Source organism: Dreissena polymorpha, chromosome 5 (genome assembly GCF_020536995.1).
Source record: "Dreissena polymorpha isolate Duluth1 chromosome 5, UMN_Dpol_1.0, whole genome shotgun sequence".
Classification (NCBI taxonomy): domain Eukaryota; kingdom Metazoa; phylum Mollusca; class Bivalvia; order Myida; family Dreissenidae; genus Dreissena; species Dreissena polymorpha.
The window spans coordinates 25,931,613-25,959,588 of NC_068359.1; the positions used below are offsets into that span (position 1 = coordinate 25,931,613).

At 37.0% G+C, this 27,976-nt stretch overlaps 2 protein-coding genes and 1 long non-coding RNA gene across 5 annotated transcripts in view; 2 read left to right on the forward strand and 1 right to left on the reverse strand.

The window, feature by feature from the left end:
* The window catches only part of LOC127832079 (serine/threonine-protein kinase B-raf-like), an 84,678-nt gene extending 78,562 nt beyond the window's left edge, over nucleotides 1-6,116 (forward strand). For all 3 annotated transcript variants that reach the window (XM_052357250.1, XM_052357247.1, XM_052357249.1), the window contains exon 16: nucleotides 1-6,116. In XM_052357250.1, the coding sequence (XP_052213210.1) occupies nucleotides 1-174 (174 nt within the window). In that variant the 3' untranslated portion in view covers nucleotides 175-6,116.
* On the reverse strand, nucleotides 5,532-25,747 carry LOC127832103 (uncharacterized). The gene is made up of 2 exons (XR_008026695.1): nucleotides 25,700-25,747; nucleotides 5,532-5,603 (listed from the first exon to the last, which is right to left on the reverse strand). It is a non-coding gene; the product is annotated as an uncharacterized LOC127832103 (long non-coding RNA).
* On the forward strand, nucleotides 16,910-27,741 carry LOC127832090 (polyglutamine-binding protein 1-like). The gene is made up of 7 exons (XM_052357279.1): nucleotides 16,910-17,106; nucleotides 18,692-18,828; nucleotides 19,756-19,928; nucleotides 24,095-24,195; nucleotides 24,991-25,070; nucleotides 26,653-26,813; nucleotides 27,445-27,741. Exons 1-7 carry the CDS (start codon nucleotides 17,004-17,006, stop codon nucleotides 27,578-27,580), a joined length of 891 nt encoding a protein of 296 aa, XP_052213239.1. The 5' UTR covers nucleotides 16,910-17,003; the 3' UTR covers nucleotides 27,581-27,741.
* Nucleotides 27,742-27,976: the final 235 nt, after the last annotated feature.

Below are 27,976 nucleotides of genomic sequence, written 5' to 3' on the forward strand. Positions count from 1 at the left end.
ATCCTTGCGTCCCTAGAGATGCTGGTGAATCAACTTCCGAAGATAGGCCGCAGTCGGTCAGAGCCCATCATGAACAGTTCCCACTCGGATGATCTGGACATGATGTACATGTGTGCCTCCCCAAAGACTCCCATCAATAGTCACTATAATCAATTCTCATTCCTCAACTTTTGATACGCTTTTCCAGTGAATAATCGCTACAATCTTTCCAGTGATTCATGAGCCAGTTTAAATTGTTGTGTGAATTAAAAAGCCAGTGATACTCGAATATTTGTTATAGTGAGAATGATTTTCAATGATAGCCATGATTCACTTTTGAGTGGTACTCAATATAAAGAAGTGAAACTCCAGCTGCTGGAGCAGTAAGGCATTCTCATTGTATACAATTAGTTGGTCCTTTATTTAAGGCAAGTGGCCAATCAAAGCACACTTTAACTTGATACATTGTTCACTCTCCAGTAAAAGACACTTCATTTTCCAGTCATTTATTTTCAAGTGACGTTTTGCATGCGTTCTTCGGGTACAAGATATTTATAAGTGATACCAATATAAAGCTTTAAAGTAATATTTGCTTTCCATTGATATTTGCTACACTTGGAATTGGGACACAATTTGAACCATAAAAAAGATAGAAAAAGATGTCTGAACGACACTTTTAAGTATTACTTGATCTGATGCTTTGAAGTGCTTCATGCTACACTTTCCAGTGTTAGATGATTTTTAAAGTGATATCGCAATACTGGTTTTTAAGTGAAAGCTCAAGTGATACCACTCTACACTTTACGGTCCTTATGTGGTTCATGATTTAAAGTGAAAGTGACGTGTTTTTGAGCATTGAATAAAATGTGCCGGGATGTGAACTAGCATACTTACTGGCCTGGGTAAAAATGAAATGGTTGTGCCGTGCTTCTGTATAGATATCCGCTTGTTTGGATATCCGCTTTGATTCGTACCAGATGTGATCTGATATAGCCTTATCGCCTGATGTGGTTCTTACTGGATAGACTGGTTCCTACCGGATAGACTATCACGCTGTGAGAACACCTGATGGGGTTCTTACCGGATGACCTATCACCTCATCAGAGTAAAGGACAACCTTTCTACCGGATGATATCATTTCATCAGAATGTTCGATATCATTTGTACGGGTTGTTATATCATTTTGTCAGCAAATTCTATATCATTTGTACCTGCTGTAGTAATGTTTCATCAGACTGTCTGATAGCATTTGTTCCACATGTATTATCACCCCAACAAAGTGTCTTGCATAATTTATTTTGGATGAAGTATTGTTTCTTTGAATGTCTTGATTCATTTTAATAGACATTGTCTCAGCTTGTTAGAATACTGTGAAATCATTTATTTTCGCCAGCACGAAATTTCGTCATTTTTATACAAATGACATTTTCGTCAGCACTTAAATTCGCCAATTCCTGACTTTTGAAAAAAAAAATGCTTCAGTCAATATCCGATTTGTTTGTCCGAAATATATCGCGGTTGCGAAAAATCGTAGTGGGGAAAGAGGGAGGACACTTGGGAGTCACTTGCAGGAGGTGGGGCCTGTTTGTCACATGTCAATATACTAGTCTTTTGTTATCAGGTGATCAGTAATTTGCCCCCATTAGTGTATCATTATTATGATTAGCGGATTAGTGGGACCGAATAACCGTTAACGAGTGTTTGAAACCCGGGTTTGAAACAGTGAAGCCAGTTGCCAATTGGTCCTATTCATCTATTATCATGACCAAACTAAAAACAATCTTACCTTTATCGGCGCAAATTAGAAAAGGTGCCAAGATTATTGGTTAACAAACTGTTTGGTCAGTTTTCAATAAAGTTTCAAGAGTTTTGCATCGTAAGTGAGTTAGGTTTTCAATTGCTACAAGTAACAATTATTTGAAACATGTATCTTAAAACTTGTAAAAGATGTCAATGATTAAAAAGATCGATAGCCCATAAAACAAAGCACAAGCTATTTTTACACCTGTATTGTAGTTAAACGCAAACAACCAAACACAAATCAAAATGTTCTGTATTTATTTGTAATCAATGCGGAGAAAGTATACAGTAAGTATATACATCACCATCTTTTACTTGTGTTTATTGTCTTTGATCCGGATCTAATCCGGTGCGTGGAGGCTGTATTATCTTCTGCAACAACACTGAAAAACACAATACACACAATGGGTAATAAAGTTGTTAACAATTAGCGCTTATCATACAATTCTACCTAAACGAAGTCAACGCAGTCGATACAGCTTTACTGCTTTCGCGTTTTAGAGCAATGTCACGTGTCGGTTAAGTACACTGTGTAATCTACACCCTTTTGTGTCAAAACCTGATTCATCTTGATTACGTAACAGACGGAGTATGTATGCGTGGATTACGTTGGTTATGTTCGGTCGACTGACGAAATATATGAAAATTAATGCCTGACGATATATAATGGTTTCACAGTATCAGGTGTTAGTCTGTTATAAAGTTTAAGCATTTTCTACCATTTGTTTGAACAAATTGCTTCATCATTTGAAAGATGAATATAAAGACAGAGTTGTACAAGATTTTGGGTTTTAGCATCAACTTTTGAAAGTGTGAAATTAAAAAAATTAACATAAGTCTTCAACCATTTTTGCAAGATTTCATACATATATTGTTTAACACTATTTATTTGTGTGCCTTTATATTCCAATTGAAGTTTAAAAATACATGTTTGCCGATACCGGTAAATGTTGGAAGCCAATTCTTTGACACAAACAACAATGTAACATTTTCTTGAAGTTTTGTGTATAATGCTATAATATTTAGCTATTGTTTCATGTATTCTCATGATATTGTGGCCAAACTATATCTGCAAATTATTGACCAATGTTATTGGGGAAAAATAAAATATGTGAAAAACATACAGTCTAAGGAAGTAGATTTCTCATTTTACTGTGATTTTTTTGCAATTCTCTCTAATTTTGTTATTTTTTCACCATGGGGGAAATGCTGTTGTTTCATCATGCTTTGTTCCATTTGTTGAAATTGTGAGTATCATTTCTGTAAAATTGTTACATTTTTTCTACAGGGTTAAATTTTGTTTGTTTATAGATAAAAGTTTGAAGTATGTTAGGCACTATTAAAAAGCCAGGACCCAAATTTCTAATGATTCTTAACATTTGTCGAAAGTTTTAGAGTTATGATACATATTTTGATAGATTTGTATGTAATTCTTTACTAGTCTGTATTAATCCCTTCGCTTTTGAGTTTTGACATTGTAATAATTAAATTGAATGTACTAAGTATTATTGTTGTTGAAAATGAATAGCTGCCTCTTAGTAAATTTCTTACCATGTTTGGTGAGAATTTGTTATCATAGATGAGTATTTTTATATATCATACAACACAACAGCTTTCTGGCATTTTTTACACCATTTCAGAAATATGACCTGTACTCATGCATTGGGCATTTTAGGATCTGTTGTTTTTCAATAGTGAAAAGTTTGGTCGGTTGTAAGTTTATTATTTTAGTAAGTTATAAAGAAAAATAAAGTAAAATAGCAATTACCCAAAAACATATCCCTAAACTTCAAAAGATTTTTTTTTCATGATTAACACCTTTTTTTCACCATACATCTAAAAATCTTTATAAGTTTTGAATTTGATACTGAAATTTGGGAAAATAAGATTTTAAGCAAATGGGGATATGACCAAATAACGGATATAAAAGGAACTTAATACGTGTAAATAGGATCATCTCTTAATGTACGGATCCTTGTTAATGTACATAACCAAATTTATTTATCTGTATAAATAATCACCCATGGGCCAAGACTGTTGCATTTTGCAAATACACAGAGTACATTTTTGAATGTTTATTTTTAACATTTAAAGAATTTTTATACTTCCATATCTTTAATAGCAAATATTAGACCTTGGTTATGTAGGTTTTACAAATTGGATTATTGCCAGTTGTCTGTGAGATGCTTGTCTGTAGTATACTGTATTTGTTGGTTTCAGATTATTATGGATTGTTATTTAAACTGATCAGAGAAGGTAACATTTTCATCAGTTCCGCAGCTACAAGTCAATTTTTATATGGTCATGAATTCATAATTGCTGAAACCTATTTATTTTTTTTTAACTAGCAAAAGATTATCCACTTTTGGTTTACATTTGAAACTGGTTTAAGTTGAGACAATTTTCAGGCAATATAACTTAATTGGATTTATGTCATTTTGCAAATTTAGAGCTTGGAAATGTTGAATATCCATGTAAATACAGGAACCAGGCAAACATTCTTACAGTGATAATTTTCGCCTGTTTTTTGTTAAGAGTAAATTACTAAATTTAAATCACTGATGTTTCACTATAAACCACATGAAAGCATCAAATACAGAATATAAGTGACATCACGTTTTCAATGAGTATTTTTCTGTCAAGTTACTTTTGTTATTCCTTGATCAAACAAGAGGCAGAGCTTGACTTTTATTAACAATCAATGTTCATTTGTATTTCACTCACGACATGTTTTAGTAGGCACTTTAAGATCATATCAGTCTTAGGGTAAAAGTTGTCCTATGCAGTGCTTTCCACAGGATTTTTTTCAGGCGCCCTTGGGCGTACAAAGCGTACGCTCTCATTGGCCAATATTGATTTTCCAATACAGCGACGCTGCGCCCTTAAGTGGGCTTTAGTTGGGTAAAGCGTTAGATGTAGTTTACAGAGGATCGTAAAATCGGCTTTCAAAATTTTCGGCGAAGTCAATATTGCTTTGATCTTAAGAATGACTAGTTGCAGCAACAGCCAAAATACACTGATCGCAAAATTTCAGGTGCCCCGCGGACTCTGATATCGAAATTCAAGCACCCCGGTGAAGGACCGTTAAATGGCCTGTGGAAAGCACTGGTCCTATGTTAGAAGTCTGAAGAAAGCTAACTATTTTACTTAGAGATAAAATGATTCTGCATGTTTAATTGTGCTCTATTTTTTTTGCAGTAAGTGTGACATTTTATGTCTGCTTTCATTTAAGTGCTCAAGACTGAAGAGTTTTCTTTCTTTGGAACTTTGTTTTTATGTCCCAGGTAGGGTGGCATATAGCATTTGAACTGTCTGTCCGTCCGTCCGTCCGTCCGACCGTAAACTTTAACAAAACCATAACTTTTGCAATATTGAAGTCAGCAACTTGATATTTGGCATGCATGTGTATCTCATGGAGCTGCACATTTTGAGTGGTGAAAGGTCAAGGTCATCCTTCAAGGTCAAAAGTCAAAAAATACAATCCAAGGCAAGTAATAAGCTTTAAAAGAGAGATAATTTCTAAACCTGCCAAATGATATATTGAAATTTTATTAGCTCGGCTGTTTTCGGAGAAAACCCGAGGTATTGTCATAGCCAGCTCGTCGTCCGCTGTCAGCCATCCGCCGTAGGCGTTATGCTAAAACCTTTACATTGGCTCTAAAATCAAAGTGCTTCCACCTACAACTTTGAAACTTCATATGTAGATGCATCTTGATGAGTTCTACATGCCACCTCCATTTTTGGGTCACTAGGTCAAAGGTCAAGGTCACTGTGACCTCTAATATAAAACTTTAACATAGGCTCTAAAGTCAAAGTGCTTCCACCTACAACTTTGAAACTTTATATGTAGATGCACCTTGATGAGTTCTACACGCCACACCCATTTTTGGGTCACTAGGTCAAAAGTCAAGGTCACTGTGACCTCTAATATAAAACTTTAACATAGGTGGCACCCGTTATGCGGTGCTCTTGTTTCAAAGCGGCGCAATAGGGGGCATTGTGTTTTTGACAAACACATCTCTTGTTTCATCATATTCATCAATCATTGTTGTGCATTGAGCTGATAGGCTTGTGAAATCATATACCGGTACCAGGAGTGTGTTGTGTTGTTCATGTTTTTTAATGTGATTGTGTGCATTCTTTTGAAATCTCTTCAGTGTTTTTCGTAAGAGAATTGAAAGAATAATGTAAATACATATTTTTCCTTAGTTTATTTATTGTTATTTATACTGTAAAAATGTGAAATATTATATATATACTTCTCCTTCTATTGATGTATGTATTGTAAAAATATGTACATAAAAAAGAAACAATTTCTTAAATATATATAAATTGCATCTTGTTGTTATTGTTTTATTATTTGGTTATTTGAAAAATCTTATGAACAAAATATTGTTTCTTTCAAATGTTTATTTGGCCCTTTTAGAATTTAAGAGGAGTGAAATTTATATTTAATGTTGCTTGATTGGCCATGATTGGCTCAGGTACTACTTAAATGTAACCCGGGTACTCTTGAAAATACTTAAATGTACCCCGGGTGCTGAAAATATACTGAAATATACCTGGGAATTCTAACGCTAAATTGGTTGTTGTCGGATATTTTTTTCAAATTATGTTCATATTAATGTCAATATCTGTAAAACGGCCTCTTTATTATCAAAACTCCTACTCCAAAAAGCATGTTGAGGCAGGTTTTGTTCAAAGAGAATTTTGATTCGTATTCCGTTTCAGATTTTAAGACATCAGATTTTGGGCGTGAACTCGGGTACAGTCTTCATTGGCAGGGTATGTGTTAGTATATTTTGTACACCGGGTACATTTAAGTATGCTTAAGAATACCTGGGGGTACATTTAAGTGTACTTTAGAGTACCTAGGGCACATTTAAGTATACTTAAGAGTACTCAGGGAATATTAAGTATTACCAAACCGACAATGACCAATCAAGCTTTAATATTCATAGGTGTAAAAACTGAATTGAAAATTTAATAAAATGAAACAAAAGAATGTATGTTTGAAAAAATGAAGTTACTGTTGTATATTTCTAAACCATTTTAATATTGTTTTTGTTTAAATATTTGATGAAGGTTATTAAAAAGTGATCCTAACAATTTTGATTAAGTTAAAAACAATTGCCCTAAAATCAATAACACAATACGACAGAAAAGATAAAACAACTGTAGCTTAAGTCCAAAGTGGCGAACTCAAAAGTGTTATTGGAACCATTTTTTTTGTCAGGTTAACTTTCGGAGAGCTGGGTATAGCAGTCACAATGGTCTAGTGTGTACCAACTTTTCCAAACTGTAGCTTTGTCTTTCATAGTGCAATTTTAACAAATGTTTGTACCCCGAATGTTCATCAGCATGAGATGATGTATTGCGTTCAACACCTTAAAGCACAAGGTCAAGCTTCGAGGTCAAATGTCAAATTTTAGCCATAAACCTGCTTGCCCTGACCGTATCTTTGTCATTCATGATGCAATTTAAAAAACAAAAACAAATGACCACCTTGAGGAGGCAGCGTTCCGCATGCTAAAACCGGCTCTGACCTTACCTTAAAGGTCAAGGCCACACTGGCAAAACATAAAATTCGGACAGAAAACAGCTTGTCTTGAATAATACTTTGTCATTCATCATGCAATTTTGAAATAACTTACCACAAACGACCACTAAAAGGAGAGGATATGCTGCTTTTAAAATCCATTTTCTTAGCTAAATTTCAATGTCAAACATAGATCAATGCATAATTTTGGAGATTAAACAGCTTGATGAGACTGTAACTTCATCATTATGCAATTAAAAAATTATTCACCACAAATGTTCACCATGTTGAGACTTTGTGTCATGTGAAAACAATTGTCTGCTCTACTTCAAAAGTCAAGGTGACACATACAGGTTAAAGGTTAAATTTGGCTATACTTAAGTATTAAAAGCATTATTGACAATGGGCTTGACATGTTGTCAAAGGAACTAGTCTTGATAAGTCATCTCATTTGGTGATAGCGTATTTTAAATAAATGAAGGCATCAGATGGTCATGATAGGCGAGAAACTGTTTGTTGTCTATGTCCAGAGAGCACATTCCTTGTAAGGACTGACTGTGCGGACTCTGTTTGAATGCTGGACTACACATGCCAGGAAAGCAGGTTCAATGCCTCGGCCAGCCACATTACCATTTGTGAGGATTTGTAATTAAATGATTTTTTTCCCCGTAACTCTTTATAAAAGTAGGGCAGTTTTCTGTTTCTGACACAGCTGTACGAGGGACTGCAGGACACTAGCAGTACCAGCATGATGCATAAAGACAGGAGGACATTGCAACAGAATCAAACTGGATTGCAGCAGAGTCAAACTGAATTGCAGCAGAGTCAAACTGAATTGCAGCAGAGTTAACTGAATTGCAGCAGAGTCAAACTGGATTGCAGCAGAGTCAAACTGAATTGCAGCAGAATCAAACTGAATTGCAGCAGAGTCAAACTGGATTGCAGCAGAGTCGAATTGGATTGCAGCATAGTCAAACTGGATGGCAGCAGAGTCAAACTGGATTGCAGCAGTCAAACTGAATTGCAGCAGAGTCAAACTGGATTGCAGCAGAGTCAAACTGGATTGCAGCAGAGTCAAACTGAATTGCAGCAGAGTCAAACTGGATTGCAGCAGAGTCAAACTGGATTGCAGCAGAGTCAAATTTGATTGCAGCAGAGTCAAACTGAATTGTAGCAGAGTCAAACTGAATTGCAGCAGAGTCAAACTGAATTGCAACAGCGTCAAACTGGATTGCAGCAGAGTCAAACTGAATTGCAGCAGAGTCAAATTGGATTGCAGCAGAGCCAAACTGAATTGCAGCAGAGTCAAACTGAAGTGCAGCAGAGTCAAACTGGATTGCAGCAGAGTCAAACTGAATTGCAGCATAGTCAAACTGGATTGCAGCAGAGTCAAACTGGATTGCAGCAGAGTCAAACTGAATTGCAACAGAGTTAACTGAATTGCAGCAGAGTCAAATTGGATTGCAGCAGAGTCAAACTGGATTGCAGCAGAGTCCAACTGGATTGCAGCAGAGTCCAACTGGATTGCAGCAGAGTCCAACTGGATTGCAGCAGAGTCAAACTGAATTGCAGCAGAGTTAACTGAATTGAAGCAGAGTCAAACTGAATTGCAGCAGAGTCAAACTGGATTGCAGCAGAGTCAAACTGAATTGCAGCAGAGTCAAACTGGATTTTAGCAGAGTCAAACTGAATTGCAGCACAGTCAAACTGAATTGCAGCAGAGTCAAACTGAATTGCAGCAGAGTCAAACTGGATTGCAGCAGAGTCAAACTGAATTGCAGCAGAGTCAAACTGGATTGCAGCAGAGTCAACCTGGATTGCAGCAGAGTCAAACTGGATTGCAGCAGAGTCCAACTGGATTGCAGCAGAGTCCAACTGGATTGCAGCAGAGTCAAACTGAATTGCAGCAGAGTTAACTGAATTGAAGCAGAGTCAAACTGAATTGCAGCAGAGTCAAACTGGATTGCAGCAGAGTCAAACTGAATTGCAGCAGAGCCAAACTGAATTGCAGCAGAGTCAAACTGAAGTGCAGCAGAGTCAAACTGGATTGCAGCAGAGTCAAACTGAATTGCAGCATAGTCAAACTGGATTGCAGCAGAGTCAAACTGGATTGCAGCAGAGTCAAACTGAATTGCAACAGAGTTAACTGAATTGCAGCAGAGTCAAATTGGATTGCAGCAGAGTCAAACTGGATTGCAGCAGAGTCCAACTGGATTGCAGCAGAGTCCAACTGGATTGCAGCAGAGTCCAACTGGATTGCAGCAGAGTCAAACTGAATTGCAGCAGAGTTAACTGAATTGAAGCAGAGTCAAACTGAATTGCAGCAGAGTCAAACTGGATTGCAGCAGAGTCAAACTGAATTGCAGCAGAGTCAAACTGGATTTTAGCAGAGTCAAACTGAATTGCAGCACAGTCAAACTGAATTGCAGCAGAGTCAAACTGAATTGCAGCAGAGTCAAACTGGATTGCAGCAGAGTCAAACTGAATTGCAGCAGAGTCAAACTGGATTACAGCAGAGTCAAACTGGATTGCAGCAGAGTCAAACTGGATTGCAGCAGAGTCCAACTGGATTGCAGCAGAGTCCAACTGGATTGCAGCAGAGTCAAACTGAATTGCAGCAGAGTTAACTGAATTGAAGCAGAGTCAAACTGAATTGCAGCAGAGTCAAACTGGATTGCAGCAGAGTCAAACTGAATTGCAGCAGAGTCAAACTGAATTGCAGCAGAGTTAACTGAATTGCAGCAGAGTCAAACTGAATTGCAGCAGTCAAACTTAATTGCAGCATAGTCAAACTGAATTGCAGCAGAGTCAAACTGGATTGCAGCATAGTCAAACTGAATTGCAGCAGAGTCAAACTGGATTGCAGCAAAGTCAAACTGAATTGCAGCAGAGTTAACTGAATTGCAGCAGAGTCAAACTGAATTGCAGCAGAGTCAAACTGAATTGCAGCAGAGACAAATTGGATTGCAGCAGAGTCGACCTAATTGTAGCAGAGTAAAATGCATTGCAACAGAGTTAACTGATTTGCAGCAGAGTCAAACTGAATTGCAGCAGAGTCAAACTGAATTGCAGCAGAGTCAAACTGGATTGCAGCATAGTCAAACTGAATTGCAGCAGAGTCAAACTGGATTGCAGCAGAGTCAAACTGAATTGCAGCAGAGTCAAACTGAATTGCAGCAGAGTCAAACTGGATTTTAGCAGAGTCAAACTGAATTGCAGCACAGTCAAACTGAATTGCAGCAGAGTCAAACTGAATTGCAGCAGAGTCAAACTGGATTGCAGCAGAGTCAAACTGAATTGCAGCAGAGTCAAACTGGATTGCAGCAGAGTCAAACTGGATTGCAGCAGAGTCAAACTGAATTGCAGCAGAGTCAAACTGGATTGCAGCAGAGTCAAACTGGATTGCAGCAGAGTCAAATTTGATTGCAGCAGAGTCAAACTGAATTGTAGCAGAGTCAAACTGAATTGCAGCAGAGTCAAACTGAATTGCAACAGCGTCAAACTGGATTGCAGCAGAGTCAAACTGAATTGCAGCAGAGTCAAACTGAATTGTAGCAGAGTCAAACTGGATTGCAGCAGAGTCAAACTGAATTGTAGGAGAGTCAAACTGGATTGCAGCAGAGTCAAACTGAATTGCGACAGAGTCAAACTGAATTGTAGAAGAGTCAAACTGGATTGCAGGAGAGTCAAACTGAATTGTAGCAGAGTCAAACTGAATTTTAGCAGAGTCAAACTGAATTGCAGCAGAGTCAAACTGGATTGCAGCAGAGTCAACCTGAATTGCAGCAGAGTCAAACTGGATTACAGCAGAGTCAAACTGGATTGCAGCAGAGTCGAACTGAATTGCAGCAGTCAAACTGGATTGCAGCAGAGTCAAACTGGATTGCAGCAGAGTCAAACTTGATTGCAGCAGAGTCAAACTGAATTGTAGCAGAGTCAAACTGAATTGCAGCAGAGTCAAACTGAATTGCAACAAAGTCAAACTGGATTGCAGCAGAGTCAAACTGAATTGCAGCAGAGTCAAACTGAATTGTAGCAGAGTCAAACTGGATTGCAGGAGAGTCAAACTGAATTGTAGCAGAGTCAAACTGGATTGCAGCAGAGTCAAACTGAATTGCAGAAGAGTCAAACTGAATTGTAGCAGAGTCAAACTGGATTGCAGGAGAGTCAAACTGAATTGTAGCAGAGTCAAACTGAATTGCAGCAGTGTCAAACTGAATTGAAGCAGAGTCAAACTGGATTACAGCAGAGTCAAACTAGATTGCAGAAGAGTCAAACTGAATTGTAGCAGAGTCAAACTGAATTGTAGCAGAGTCAAACTGGATTGCAGCAGAGTCAAACTGGATTTCAGCAGAGTCAAACTGAATTGCAGCAGAGTCAAACTGAATTGCAGCAGAGTCAAACTGAATTGCAGCAGAGTCAAACTGGATTGCAGCAGAGTCAAACTGGATTGCAGCAGAGTCAAATTTGATTGCAGCAGAGTCAAAGTGGATTGCAGTAGTCCAAAGTGGATTGCAGCAGTGTCAAACTGGATTGCAGCAGTCAAACTGGATTGCAGCAGAGTCAAACTGGATTGCAGCAGAGTGAAACTGAATTGCAGCAGAGTGAAACTAGATTTTAGCAGAGTCAAACTGAATTGCAGCAGAGTCAAACTGGATTGCAGCAGAGTCAAACTGAATTGCAGCAGAGTCAAATTGAATTGCAGCACAGTCAAACGAGATTGCAGCAGAGTCAAATTTGATTGCAGCAGAGTCAAAGTGGATTGCAGTAGTCCAAAGTGGATTGCAGCAGTGTAAAACTGGATTGCAGCACAGTCAAACTGGATTGCAGCAGAGTCAAACTGGATTGCAGCAGAGTGAAACTGAATTGCAGCAGAGTGAAACTAGATTGCAGCAGAGTCAAACTGAATTGCAGCAGAGTCAAACTGGATTGCAGCAGAGTCAAACTTAATTGCAGCAGAGTCAAACTGGATTGCAGCAGAGTCAAACTGGATTGCAGCAGAGTCAAACTGAATTGTAGCAGAGTCAAACTGGATTGCAGCAGAGTCAAACTGAATTTCAGCAGAGTCAAACTGAATGGCAGCAGAGTCAAACTGTATTGCAGCAGAGTCAAACTGAATTGCAGCATAGTAAAACTGGATTGCCGCAGAGTCAAACTAGATTGCAGCAGAGTCAAACTGAATTTTAGCAGAGTCAAACTGGATTGCAACAGAGTCAAACGAGATTGCAGCAGAGTTAACTGAATTGCAGCAGAGTCAAATTGGATTACAGCAGAGTTAAACTGAATTGTAGCAGAGTCAAACTGGATTGCAGCAGAGTCAAACTGAATTGCAGCAGAGTCAAACTGGATTGCAGCAGAGTCAAACTGGATTGCAGCAGAGTCAACTTGGATTGCAGCAGAGTCAAAGTGGATTGCAGTAGTCCAAACTGGATTGCAACAGTGTCAAACTGGATTGCAGCAGAGTCAAAATGGATTGCAGCAGAGTCAAACTGGATTGCAGCAGAGTCAAACTGAATTGCAGCAGAGTCAAACTAGATTTCAGCAGAATCAAATTGAATTGAAGCAGAGTCAAACTGGATTGCAGCAGAGTCAAACTGAATTGCAGCAGATTCAAACTGGATTGCAGCAGAGTCAAACTGGATTGCAGCAGAGTCAAACTGAATTGTAGCAGTGTCAAACTGGATTGCAGCAGAGTCAAGCTGAATTGCAGCAGAGTCACAAACTGAATTGCAGCAGAGTCAAACTGAATTACAGCAGAGTCAAACTGAATTGCAGCAGAGTCAAACTGAATTGCAGCATAGTCAAACTGGATTGCAGCAGAGTCAAACTAGATTGCAGCAGAGTCAAACTGAATTGTAGCAGAGTCAAACTGGATTGCAGCAGAGTCAAACTGAATTGCAGCAGAGTTAACTGAATTGCAGCAGAGTCAAATTGGATTGCAGCAGAGTCAAACTGAATTGTAGCAGAGTCAAACTGGATTGAAGCAGAGTCAAACTGAATTGCAGCAGAGTCAAACTGAATTGCAGCAGAGTCAAACTGGATTGCAGCAGAGTCAAACTGAATTGCAGCATAGTCAAACTGGATTGCAGCAGAGTCAAACTGAATTGCAGCAGAGTCAAATTGGGTTGCAGCAGAGTCAAACTGAATTGTAGCAGAGTCAAACTGGATTGCAGCAGAGTCAAACTGAATTGCAGCAGAGTCAAACTGGATTGCAGCAGAGTCAAACTGGATTGCAGCAGAGTCAAACTGAATTGCAGCATAGTCAAACTGGATTGCAGCAGAGTCAAACTGAATTGCAGCAGAGTCAAACTGGATTGCAGCAGAGTCAAACTGGATTGCAGCAGAGTCAAACTGAATTGCAGCATAGTCAAACTGGATTGCAGCAGAGTCAAACTGAATTGCAGCAGAGTCAAACTGGATTGCAGCAGAGTCAAACTGAATTGCAGCAGTGTTAAACTGAATTGCAGCAGAGTCAAACTGAATTGCAGCAGAGTCAAAGTGTATTGCAGCAGAGTCAAACTGGATTGCAGCAGAGTCAAACTGAATTGCAGCAGAGTCAAATTGTATTGCAGCAGAGTCAAACTGAATTGCAGCAGAGTCAAACTGGATTGCAGCAGAGTCAAACTGAATTGCAGCAGAGTTAAACTGAATTGCAGCAGAGTCAAACTGAATTGCAGCAGAGTCAAAGTGTATTGCAGCAGAGTCAAACTGAATTGCAGCAGAGTCAAAGTGTATTGCAGCAGAGTCAAAGTGTATTGCAGCAGAGTCAAACTGGATTGCAGCAGAGTCAAACTGGATTGCAGCAGAGTCAAATTGAATTGCAGCAGAGTCAAACTGAATTGCAGCAGAGTCAAACTGAATTGTAGCAGAGTCAAACTGGATTGCAGCAGAGTCAAACTGGATTGCAGCAGAGTCAAACTGAATTGCAGCAGAGTCAAACTGAATTGCAGCAGAGTCAAACTGAATTGTAGCAGAGTCAAACTCGATTGCAGCAGAGTCAAACTGGATTGCAGCAGAGTCAAACTGAATTGCAGCAGAGTCAAACTGAATTGCAGCAGAGTCAAACTGGATTGCAGCAGAGTCAAACTGAATTGCAGCAGAGTCAAACTGGATTGCAGCAGAGTCAAACTGGATTGCAGCAGAGTCAAACTGGATTGCAGCAGAGTCAAACTGAATTGCAGCAGAGTCAAACTGGATTGCAGCAGAGTCAAACTGGATTGCAGCAGAGTCAAACTGAATTGCAGCAGAGTGAAACTGAATCGCAGCAAAGTCAAACTGAATATGCAGCAGAGTCAAATTTGATGAATGTTGCAGATGATGAATATAATTATTTACATCCTGATCAACATATTGCAACCATTGGCACTCTTCCAGCCTATCACAACCAAGTGAACTAAACTGCGTTTAGCAGCACTTGTTCCTTTCGGGCATCATTCAGTAGAATGGTCCTTCCCAGCATTCTGTCAAAGTCTTCTACCTAGAAAGCTGGCAACTAAACCAAAGAGTGAGGAAGCCTTTTTTAATCATACTTAAAATGTCTTCACATCTACGTTGTATCAAACACCAGACAATAATTGTGTTGTAATCCACGTGATCAGAGTTAGAGACTCCAAAACAATCTGTAAAAGGGGTTCAACAATGTATAACTTATCAGGGATAAAATGGCATCGTAACAATTATTTTGATGCCAGATTTGCTTTTTTAATACAGTTCTAGTTGCTGGTTATGAAATTGAAAAATTTAAGTTCATTTTATTAAACCTATTAGGTTTAGATATTACCGGTAAATGGAATATTTAGAAATGGTTGCCAGACAACATGCCCAAATTATAGGTTTACAGTCAACTCGTACCTAAGTCAACTCGCACGGTAGTCAACTCGCACGTTTTTTGGTTAACTCGCACGGAAGTTAATTCGTACCTAAGTCAACTCGCACGGTAGTCAAAATATTGATGTATTAATGGGTTCTAAATGAGTAATTTATGCATAAAAACAAATGATTAATACTTTCAGAGTTTACTTAATACTTTTTATTGAAAAATATTTACAAAATAACAAACAAAAAATTCACAAAATATTGTTTATACCATGGTAACGTTATCGGCACATTAAAACTGACAATTTAAGTACTTTTAAAAATATATTTTTTAACAATTATTTTTATTTTATTACATTATTAATACACATTGTAAAAGCTTTATATATGTACACAAGTAGACATACATCTATATACTTTTATTGGAATATTTATTTCAATTTATTTACACACAGTATCATAGCTTTACAATATGTACACAAGTAGACATACATCTACATACTTTTCTTTTAATATTTATTTCAATATTTACACACACTAACAAAGCTTTACAATATGTACACAATGAGACATACATCTATATATTTTTTTTAATATTTATTTCAATATTTTCACACATAATCAAAGATTTACAATATATACACAAGGAGACATACATCTATATACTTTTGTTTTAATATTTATTTCAAAATGTTCACACAATCAAAGATTTACAATATATACACAAGGAGAGATACATCTAAGTATTTTTTATTTTATTTTTTATTTTAATATTTACAAGATATTTACATTGTAGTTCAATCAAGCACAGTGCGTGTACTTTGTGCTCATCTGTTTTATACATCTTTTCAAGCACAGTGCTTGTACTTTATTATTATATTATAGTATACAATGACATGAATGGTACTTACCGGTTTCGCATGTTCGGTGTTGCCATTTTTGGCAACTATCGCATTCAATTGCTTGCTGCCTTGGACCCACATTCCTTGAACACAATATACACGGATAATCCATCACACAAAAAACGCATGAATTCACTATACGTATGTATTCCGTAGCACATATATGTTGATAATGATAACCTATTCTTAATTTAGTCGATTTATATACATAACTAAGAAACTTTGGTCTATTATGAAATAACCGCATGCAACAAACATCACCTAATTTTCGTTTTATTTTTCTTTAATTTATCTCACACCTGATTATAAAAGTAAAACATTTTAATTACAAGCTAAATTATATTTTAAGCTAAATTAACATTTTTTTGACAAACATTAAAGTATATTAAAACATTAAACCCGTGAAAAACACCGACCTCAAGTGTAAAAGAGCCATTAAATGTGACAACCGTATATTCAGATTATTGAAAAAAGACATAATTATTATTATTTTTACTTATAAACTTCTTATAACTGACTGATCATGTTACATCCTTCATCTATTTCTATATATTTTTTCGAGGTGTGCGAGTCTACTTTGAAAATTGCGAGTTGACCAGAAATGCCGTGCGAGTTGACCAAAAAACGTGCGAGTTGACTACCGTGCGAGTTGACTTAGGTACGAGTTGACCGGCACCCAAAGTATATGATCAAGTCCCAGTCATTAACATTTTAAACTTAGTCAATAATTCCCGTTAGTAAAGGAAAACTTAAATTATTTATAGGTGCGCAATATCGGAAATTACTTATTGGCACACACTTAAAAACTATTCAGTATGGGTGAACTGTATGGTGTTGTTTTCGTAAATGTTTTATACGGTGTAGTTTTGTGAAAAAAATCGTTGTTGCCTCCCTTTGATGGATAAACAACAACAACAAAGAATCGAGTGAATTTTGTGTTTGTTTTTGTACCGGTAATTTTAATAAACATGCCTCTTCCCCCGGCGTTAGCGGCGCGTCTGCAGAAGAGAGGACTCATCAGGGAAGTTAAGGATGCAAAACCAGCCCCATTAGCCGCTGGAAATACTCAAGGTTCATTGTTTATAAGTAGTTGTTATTTCGGAGAAGCAATTATTTGGACAAAAGTTTTGAAAACGTAAACTTTCGTCATCAGCACAAGTTTCTATATATTTGTGTGCAGTAAACGTCATTTAAACTCTAGAAATTATGAATAGAAATTATGAACATATAAGAGTTGAACTTAAGTTGATTTACCATTTTAAATGTGTGGCTGATCATGTTGATTAAATTAATATAAATATAATAAATATTAATATGATAAATTGTATCATTTGCCGCAATTAATTGTATAATTTTATGCAATTAATATATGCTGGTGCCTGATTTGTTTGTATAAGAAAACTCAGTGCATTAATAGTCAGCTCAAAACTTTTTAATAGACAGTTGCCTCAGAATTAATGTTGAATTTCAACTCAAACTTTCGTCTCAATATTTATTACTTAATTTATTGAAATATGATTTATCTTTTGGAAGAACTAAGTGAAATGACCATATGTTTTTAAAAGCTATTTAACTTTTACCCAAATATTAGTTGTATTAAGATTTTTCAGCATCAATTATAAATCCTAATTATAATGTAGCCTGAGATCTAATTATTGGCAGACATTCCCAAAAGTGCCGGACCGTCAGACCTGACCGACGTTTTTAAGACAGGTCCGATGGAAAATGCTATGTTGCTGGTCCAAATATCCGTTAAATAATAAAAGAGCAGAAGTTTATTTCATAGAAAAAAAATCTGAAAACAAAAGAGAGCTTAAAATAAATATGAGCAGTAAAAATTATGTCGAATTTTTGTTAACATTCATAAAAAAGTGTATGTGCATGCATACCGAACACTTCCGAATAAATATGTCATTAGTTTTTACAGTTCAACGAAAGCACGTTCTGCAACGCAGATCGTTGTAATCGGATCATTAACTGTTTGTTCACGATCAAATTTACGCTTATCAGTGCATTTTCATTGATGTATATATCTTTGTGGCGAGTTTATTGACATTTGTAGTACAATTTAGTTAATTCTGAGTTTTCATATAATTTCGCGACCGTGAAAAAGTTGTCAATGCAATTTTGTAATACTGATCAATTGTTGTGTGCTTTTAAAAGTGAATCTTTTTAATTATGTTATTGATATCCCACATGTGTTCTGTTGTTTTAGATACTGCATTAATTCCTTACAAGTATAAATGTGATTTTTGTGTAAACATAATTTATTTACATTCTTCAGTCACTGCCACAGTCACTTAAATATTACTATGAGCATTATTTTTTTTCTTAATGCGGGGGAAAAGGCCTGGCCTTCAATGTCAGGGGGGGGAGGAACTTAAAATTTTGGGAAATTTGACTCGGTGACGTGATGTTTTGGTCCTATAAATCCCAGTCCGGTCCTGCAAGTTTTGAAAGTCCACAATACCGAATGTCCTGTGGACTCAAAATTCTTTTGGAAATGTCTGTATTGGAATTGCTGTTGGTGTTAAGGTTGAAGACAACTATGTTTTTAATGAATGCTTGTTTGTACACAATGTGTTACAAAACAAAGGTATATTATCAGAACAAAAAGTATTTAGTGGTTTAAGAACTTTTATATGGCAATCAACAGGGGAGGAGGTGGTGGAAGAAGTGTTTGCTGAAGATTATGACGACCCGAAGAAAGATGAACCTGTTTCACCAACAGTTGGTCTCGAGGCGCCTGTTAATCAAACAACTATAGAAGAATACGATAATGTTATAAGAGAGGTAGAAGTATGGAGTAACTATAGCACCGCTAGACTATTTCTGTAACGAAATTCTTCCAATTTTTGTGTCGCCTGACTATGTTCAGCGGGAAAGGGTTAAAGCTCAGTGTCACAATAAGAAAATTGGCATGGAAACAACAATATCAATTGCAAAATTGCATGCCTTGTATGTATTTTCTTTTACATGTGACTTATTTTGCATAGAAATCCTGAGGCTTATGGAAACGCTTTTAGTCAGTTTCACGGGTAGAACCAGTACTTGAGTTGATATCTTGAGGGAAGATTTTAAGAAAGCTCCCACAATGGTGATCAAACCCTTGCCCTTCTGGTCGCTAGGCGGACACAATATCCATCAAGCCACTGCAACCTATTGTCTGTTAAACATGTTTTGCGCCCAGTGACCTTTCAACAAATTTGTGGAGATTGAGATGGAAATACTTGAGTAAATTGTGATTGGATTAAATGACAAGGGCATTCAAAAATTAGCAATTTTTTCTAATGGAATCAGGTGAGGGACAATCATGGCTCTCTTTGTTCACTAATGCAATAGGAAACAGTGAGTTTGAGCTGATCCTGATGCATCGTACTTGCCATATAAACCTCTAAGCTTGCCCCCAGGGGTTTACATTTTCCCTAAGTGAAATTTCATGCCAGTCCATTAATATGGTTTCTATCATATATATCAGTATACATGGATAGAAAACTGTCCTACATAACATTTCAACAGAAATCAACAATGAGTATTTCACAATTAGCTTTAAAAGTAATGAATGAATTAATTAATTAGACTTAAACACTTTCAGTTAGATTAGACATAGGTAGAGTAGGGCATTAATTAGTGTGGAGACAGTTATAAGGTTATGATAATTGAGAAACCAGGGCCAGGAATCCTGTATTTCATAGTCAAGCTGCTGTTGTCCTTTGGCAGGTTCCGGCCTGTCCAAACCGGATCAACCCATACCATGAGTGCAGCGAGTACTGCCGGATCCGGTGGGGCCTCAAGGTCTGGTCCCCAACCACTGAGATGATCTGCAAGAGGGACAGAATGCTCCGGAAATACCCACTGCCACCTGAGTGGAAGGAAATACCGGATGCTGAAACGTAGGTGTTTTTTTTTTTCTTTAACATACATATTAAATGTGATTCAAAAATGTATTTAGCTAAATGATTGTATTCCATGTTCATCAGAATTTATGTCATTTGGAATAGTTAATTAAGTTTTATAAAGAAAAAGAAATAACCCAATATTAATTTCTTTGCCAATTTGCTGATTTGTAGCGATTGGCTAATTTTGCAAATGGCAGAGTTTGACATTTTACATGGTCTTTTCACCCAACATGAATTAAATTGTATAATTAGTAAGTATTAATTCATGATAATCAAGCTTCTAATAACCTGACTTTTGATGTTCAAGAACTATAATGAGAAATTATAATGGACAAAATGTTATGTGAGTAAATCTTGAATAAATGAAACATGTTTCAAAGATTACAAACATAATTTGCATCCAATGTACATAGTATGTTGTTAAGTAACATGTACAATTGAATAAATTTTGCATGAAAACTTAAATAAGCATAATACACCATACAATTGCATAAAATAAATTAAATTTCAAAAGTTTTATATTCAACATAAGAATAGATTGGGTGCAGGAAAGAAACCAAAAATGAGTGCGGCAACAAACTTTTTACATCCATTTTAACCCCCCCCCCCCCCTTCCCTAGCTATCTTTAAAACTTATTATATGATTTTGAAACTATTCAATAGCACGTGAATCAACTTTAGTGTTAAACTAATAAATTCGCTATATACCCCAGTAAATTATTTGAAAATATCACACAGACTGGTCCAAAAAGGCGGCTTACAGCAGTCTCACTGTAAGTCTTTAGTCTGTGCAAAGTTCAGCCATAACCTTGTTAAATAATGGATTTTGAGATAACTTGGCATACATGTCCAAAATCATTAAACGATTGTCATATTGAACGCCCGTCTCAAAAGTTAAAGTCACATTTAAGGTCAAATTTCCTGTCCTATCCATAATTATGAGATATTGGTGAATTTTCAAATAACTTGGGACAAATGTTCACATCCATAAGAGGAAGAGACAAATGTCACATCAGTCTCCCTACCTCAAAGATCAAGATGACACTTAGAGGTCAAAGGTTGAATTAGATCATAAATAGCTTGAACATAATCATCGCAGTCGTAGTCATAATATTGAGGATTTACAAATAACTTGGAATAAATGCCATGACCTGGGTCACTATGTCAAAGTTCATGGTCACACTTTGACTGAAAATAACAAGTTTGGCCATAAAACTGCTTGCCTCTGTCTTTAAAACCTGTCTGTCTACCTTTAAAGGGATATTTCATGTTTTGGTAAATTGACAAAATTGAAAAAAGTTGTTTCAGATTCGCAATTTTCGTTTTAGTTATGATATTTGTGAGGAAACAGTAATACTGAACATTTACCATGGTCTAATATAGCCATAATATGCATCTATTGACGATTTAAAAACCTGAAAATTATAAAGCGTTGCAACGCGAAACGATTGAATAATTTGGAGAGTTCTGTTGTTGTCATTTAATTTTGTGAAACTACGAAGATTGCTTATATATAGTATAAAATACATCATGCGTACATACTTGGCAGGATGGTCGAATCTAATTGGTTTTTACTCCAGGACTTCAGGGGTCACTGGTTTGAGCCCTGCTGCGGGCTTCTTTTTTTCCTTTTTTAAATTTTATTCTTGATTTTTTGCTGAAGCTTTTTAGATCCAATGTTTACATTTATCAATATTAAGCATTTAATGACAAACTTCAAAAGATGCCAAAATCTGTGAAAAGGCCCCTTTAATGTCAAGGTCACACTTCATACTCTGCAATATGGTTTAAAGGTCAATTTTGACTAATTGAAAGCCTGTTAAGGCTGAATCTTTGCCTTTCATCATGCATTGTTTGGATAATTAACTACAAATGACTTTAATGAGGAGACTGAGAGCCTTATGTATGACCCTTATCAAAGTCAAAGTCACGCTTAGAGGCCAGAGGGCAAATTTGGCAATACATTGCTTGTTTGTTGACATACGTGGAACGAGAGTCTTGTGAAAGACCACAAAAGCTAACCCATTGTTGTTAGCTCCACTGGCCAGAGGCCAGCGGGGCTTATGTCATGGTCCTGTGTCCGTGGTGTGTGCGTCCGTGCGTGCATGCGTTAACTTTTTCTTTCAACGTCTTCTTCTCCTAAACTACTGGTCCAATTCTGATTAAATTTCTCAGGAATGTTCCTGGGGTGAACCTCTTTCAAATTTGTTCAATTTATGCCCCTGGGGTTAAATTTGACCCTGCCCCGGGGGTCTCAAAATTGAAAATTTTATATAAGGCCTATTTTGTGAAAACTTTCAAATCTTCTCTTCCATAACCATTGAGCCTAGGGCTATCAAATTTGGTATGTAGAGACATCTAATAGTCCTCTACCAAATTTGTTCAAACTATGCCCCTGGGGTAACAAAATTGAACATATGCTTATATAGGGTCAATTTTGTGAAAACTTTACAAAATCTCTCGTCCATAACCATTGGGCCTAGGGCTACCAAATTTGGTATGTAGTGGCATCTTATAGTCCTCTACCAAGTTTGTTCAAATTATGCCCCTGGGTTCAAGTTTGACCCTGCCCCGAGGGTCACACAATTGAACATATGCTTATATAAGGCCTTTTTTGTGAAAACTTTAAAAATCATTTTGTCCATAACCATATGGCATAGGGCTACCAAATTTGGGATGTAGTGACATGTTATAGTTCTCTTCTTACTTTGTTCAAATTATGCCCCTGGGGTCAAAGTTGAAACTGCCCTGGGGGTCACAAAATTGAACATATGCTTATAAAGTGCTTATTTTGTGAAAACTTTAAAAATCTTTTTGTCCATATCCATTGGGCCTAGGGCTACCAAATTTGGTATGTAGTGACATCTTATAGTCCTCTACCATGTTTGTTCAAATTATGCCCCTGGGGTCAAGTTTGACCCTGCCCCGAGGGTCACAAAATTGAACATATGCTTATATAAGGCCTATTTTGTGAAAACTTCAAAAATAATTTTGTCAATAACTGTATGGCATAGGGCTACAAAATTTGGTATGTAGTGACATGTAATAGTTCTGTTCTTAGATTGTTCAAATTATGCCCCTGGGGTCAAATTTGAAACTGCCCCGGGGTCACAAAATTGAATATTTGCTTATATAAGGCCTATTTTGTGAAAACTTCAAAAATCTTCTTGTCCATAATCATCCGGCCTAGGGCTATCAAATTTGGTATGTAGTGACATCTAATAGTCCTCTACCAAATTTGTTCAAATTTTATGTAGTGACATTGTATAGTCCTTTACTTAGTTTTTTCAAATTATGCCCCAGGGGTCAAATTTGACCCTGCCCTGGGAGCCACAAAATCGATTAAATGCTTATATAGTGCCTATTTTGTGAAAACTTTAAAATCTTCTTGTCCTTAACCATAAGGCATAGGGCTACCAAATTTGGTATGTAGTTACATCTAATAGTTCTCTACCAAGTTTGTTCAAATTATGCCCCTTGGGTCAAATGTTACCCTGCCTGGGGGGTCACAAAACTGAACATACGTTTATATGGGGCCTATTTTGTGAAAACTTTAAAAATTATTGTCCATAACCATTGGGCCTAGGGCTACCAAATTTGGTATGTAGTGACATGTAATAAACCTCTACCAAATTTGTTCAAATAATGCCTCTGGGGTCAACTTTGACCCTGCCCCGGGGGGTCACAAAATTGAATAAACGCTTATAAAGCGCCTATTTTGTGAAATCTTTAAAAATCTTCTTGTCCAAAACCATTCGGACAAGTTTGTTCAAATTATGCCCTTTGGGTCAAATTTGACCCTGACCCGCGGGTCACAAAATTGAACATTATATACGCTTATATCTTGCTTATTTTGTGAAAACTTTTAAAATATTCTTGTCCTTAACTCTAGGACCTAGGGCTACCACATTTTGTATGTAGTGAGATATAGTAGTCCTCTTCAAAGGTTGCTCAAATTATGCCCCTGGGGTTAAATTTGACCCAGCCCAGGGGGCCACAAAAGTGTACATGTGCTTAAATAGGGCCTATATTTAAGTATTTGCACATGCCAAGAATATTAGTTTCAGCCTTTTTTCAGCAGTGGAGCGATACAGGGCCATCATGGCCCTCTTGATTTTTATAAAGACCACATAAGCTAACCCATTGTTTGTTGTGTTTAGGGACAGGTACTACTACTGGAACACACTGACTGATCAAGTCTCCTGGCTGTCTCCCATACATCCACGGGCCGTCATCACCATCTCTGCAGAAAAACTACACGGTACATTGGCCTTACTACCCTATATGGCTCTTGTCTGGCAGTTATTATCCCATGCCTTAGGCATAGTGTTTTTTTTTTTCCATTGTCCATCCGTCCTTCGGTCTTTCCGTCCGTCTTTCCGTCCGTCCCTCCGGAGCCATATCTTGGAAGTGCTTTGGCGGATTTCATTAAAACTTGGTATGAGTATGTATATGGATAAGAGGATGATGCGCGCCAAATGGCATTGTACACCATCAGTTAATAACAGAGTTATGGCCCTTTGTATCTTGAAAAAATGCTTTTTTTGTGTGTCCGGAGCCATATCTTGGAAGTGCTTTGGCGGATTTCATTGAAACTTGGTATGAGTATATATATGGATAAGAGAATGATGCACACCAAATTGCATTGTACACCATCTGTTAATAACGGTGTTATGGCCCTTTGTATCTTGAAAAAATGCTTTTTTGAGTGTCAAATATAATACTTTTGTGTCCAGAAGCATATTGGTGGGGGATATCAATTCAACTAATTTTCTTGTCTTGTTGGCTGTCGGTCATTTCTTCCATGCTTAGTTCCTACAATTTTGTCGACTCGGCTTTGATGGCCCAGTGGATTCCTATGTTTTTTATTTCAGGGAACTTCCAGAACACTATTCCTCTTTGAATATCTTATTTAATATAGTTTATTAAAATTGTGTTTACTTCATAAAATTATGTGAACTCTATTACTCCTGAAATGGATGAGTGGATTCAAAGCATGCATGAAATCCTCCTGACTCAATTTCACTTAAATGCAATGACTGCCTAACCTTTGCAGCTGTGATGCGTAACGACACGTTTGCCAAAGGTGATTCTGACAGCGATGAAAGTGATGAAGAAGAGATGGAAGTCAGTGATGTATGTATTGATACAGTTATCAGGGCCAGTATTCAAAAAGCTCATTTTGAAAATCTTAAGTTAGACCTAAAGAGAATTTCTAAACAAATTGTCTACAAGATATATACATGTAATATATAACGTTTTCTGCTACAAATATTATCAGTCATTAGTTTAGTTTCACGAAATGTTGTAGAATGGTGACACTGTTCGTTAAAAAAGTTATTGAATGGAAACAAGTTAAAACGATGTATTTATGACTTACCATCGCCTTCTTGTTACATGAACATGTATTTTAAAGCACATCATAGATTGAGGGCATTAGAGTCTTACACAAAAGACATTTTTTGTCAAACTGTACCGGATATTTGACTCCAAAACAATCAACTTTTAAATGTATAAGAGATTTGTAACAGCTTGAGATAAAGGTTGGTTTAAAAAGAAATGTAAATCCGATGATTAAACTGGCAAGTATTATTATTGTTAATGTAAATAATATAAAATACATGAAGACCATTGTTATGAGGTGATTTTTAGCTCAGCGTTTTCGGAGAAAACCCGAGGTATTGTCATAGCCAGCTCTTCGTGTCGTCCGCCGTCCGCATCATGCTAAAACCTTAACAATGGCTCTAAAATCAAAGTACTTCCACCTACAACTTTGAAACTTCATATGTAGATGCACCTTGATGAGTTCTACATGCCACACCCATTTTGGGGTCACTAGGTCAAAGGTCAAGGTCACTTCAAAACTGCACCCGTAGCCGAGCGTGGCACCCGTTATGCGGTGCTCTTGTTTTTCTTTAAAGTCACCTTACACAAGAATTTCATTATGACAAGTGACCTCTATAATTCTCTTAAGAAAACTAATATTGCCTACTTCAGTTTCTGAAAGGTATTTGCAGAAGGGTAATTACACATTTATTATTATAAATAAAATTGACGTGTTTGAGATTTGTGCACTGCACCTGTCAAAAGAAGTAAATTGCAACTAGGGCAGTTGAGGAACTGCACTTTCTCCTTGTAGAATTATTTTCATAATTTCTTATGTAATGTAATCAAAATTCGGTCAGTGTTGATCCTTTCTCCCAATTCTTGACCATTTCTCCTAATTCAAAAACCCTTTTTTCCCATTATAGACCCTTTCTCACATTATAGATCTTTTCTCTCCATTGTATACTTTTTCTCCCCTTTCAAGACCCTTTCTCCAATTATAGACCCTTTCTCCTCATTATAGACCCTTTCTTCTTATTATAGACCTTTCTCCCCCCTTTCTAGACTCTTTCTTCACATTAAAGCTCCTCACTTTAGACCCTTTCTCTCCATTAAAGACCCTTTCTACCGATTATAGACCTTTCCTCTCCATTAAAGACCCTTTCTCCCCATTATGGACCCTTCCTGCCAATTATAGACCCTTTCTCCCCATTATAGACTCTTTCAATTTACACACCCCTTCTCTCCATTTAAGACCATTTCTACCCATTAAAGACCCTTTCCATTAAAGACCCTTCCTCCCCATTATGGACCTTTTCTCCCCATTATAGACCCTTTCTTACCATTAAAGACCCCCTTTTTCTCCATTAAAGACCCTTTCTCCCCATTTCAGAGCGACAGCTCCTCATCTTCTTCCTCTGATGATGAAGAGTTTGATCGCCGCCACGAGAAAGGTCGCCAGGCAAGGGAGAGGTCGGGAGGGAGACCAGGACGGGGTCGACAACGGGATGACCTTGACCCCATGGATCCTGCTGCTTACTCAGACATTCCCAGGTGAGCGGTTTTTGAATAATTTTATTATGGACAGTCCAGTTGGGGTCCTTATTCAGAAATTAAGAGTTGCACTTAACTATTTGCTAACAGAACACACTTGCTAAAGATGATTCTATTTTGCTAACAACTTTTTTCACAATGTTTTGATTAGAAAATGTGTTTTAGGGCATAATATAAGTCAGAAAGACTTTTGGCATTAGACTGTACGGTGGCATCAGCCTGTGTACATTGAGATATTGTAAAGAACCTTTATAAATAGAAGTCACAGTAACAAAATAGAAACAAAACATTTCTGTGTAATGAGTCAAGAGCCAATTGATATATTTTAATGTTACTTCATATAAAGATCCCTTATATTATTGCTCTGCTTTATATTGTATCTTGGGTGGATGCAAGGTCAATTGGTCCAGGTCGAAGGTTTTAAAAATAGAAAAATGTACATGTGCAAATACTAATGAGTTAATTCAGTAGTTGTTATGAATCTCAGGTAACTTCATTTATTTGTGTTGGTAACCTACCTACAGGATAGTGTTGAAGGGTCTCTCACTCCCTCTCTCTCACATGTATAGCTCCATATGCTTGACCCGACTTCACTAATCAAAACATTAAGTGTGAAAATGATATTTCTCAGGGGTGGTTGGTCGGCAGGTCTCGAACGCTCTGGAGATGCAAAAACAGGTGTGGATTCAACAGCTTCTGGCCCCTTGTTCCAGCAACGACCGTACCCCAGTCCCGGCGCTGTGTTACGTGCAAACAGAGGCAAATAACTGCCTCTGGGTATCGGATTACCCGGGGGCAGAATGTCACTGAAATGTTCTGAAGAGTGCGCATTATTCATTGTTACATTGTGTCAAAAAACAAGGGAGACAAACTATGTGTTTTACTGTGTATCATGTTAAAAGGAATAATAAAAATCTTTTCATTTGCATTATGTGTTAAATTCACCTAGTTACAATTTTTTTACTATTCTTTTTAAAAATATTACTTAATTATTCAAAGTTTTCGGTTTTTCTATTCTTTTAAAAATATAACCTAATTATTCTATTTTTATGTTTTCGGACACTATTAATTTTTGGACACCCTCTTTTTCAGACAAAATAATTGTATTTAATTATTTGGACATCCAGATTTTCCTGTATTATTAATGACTCTCAGTTAACAAA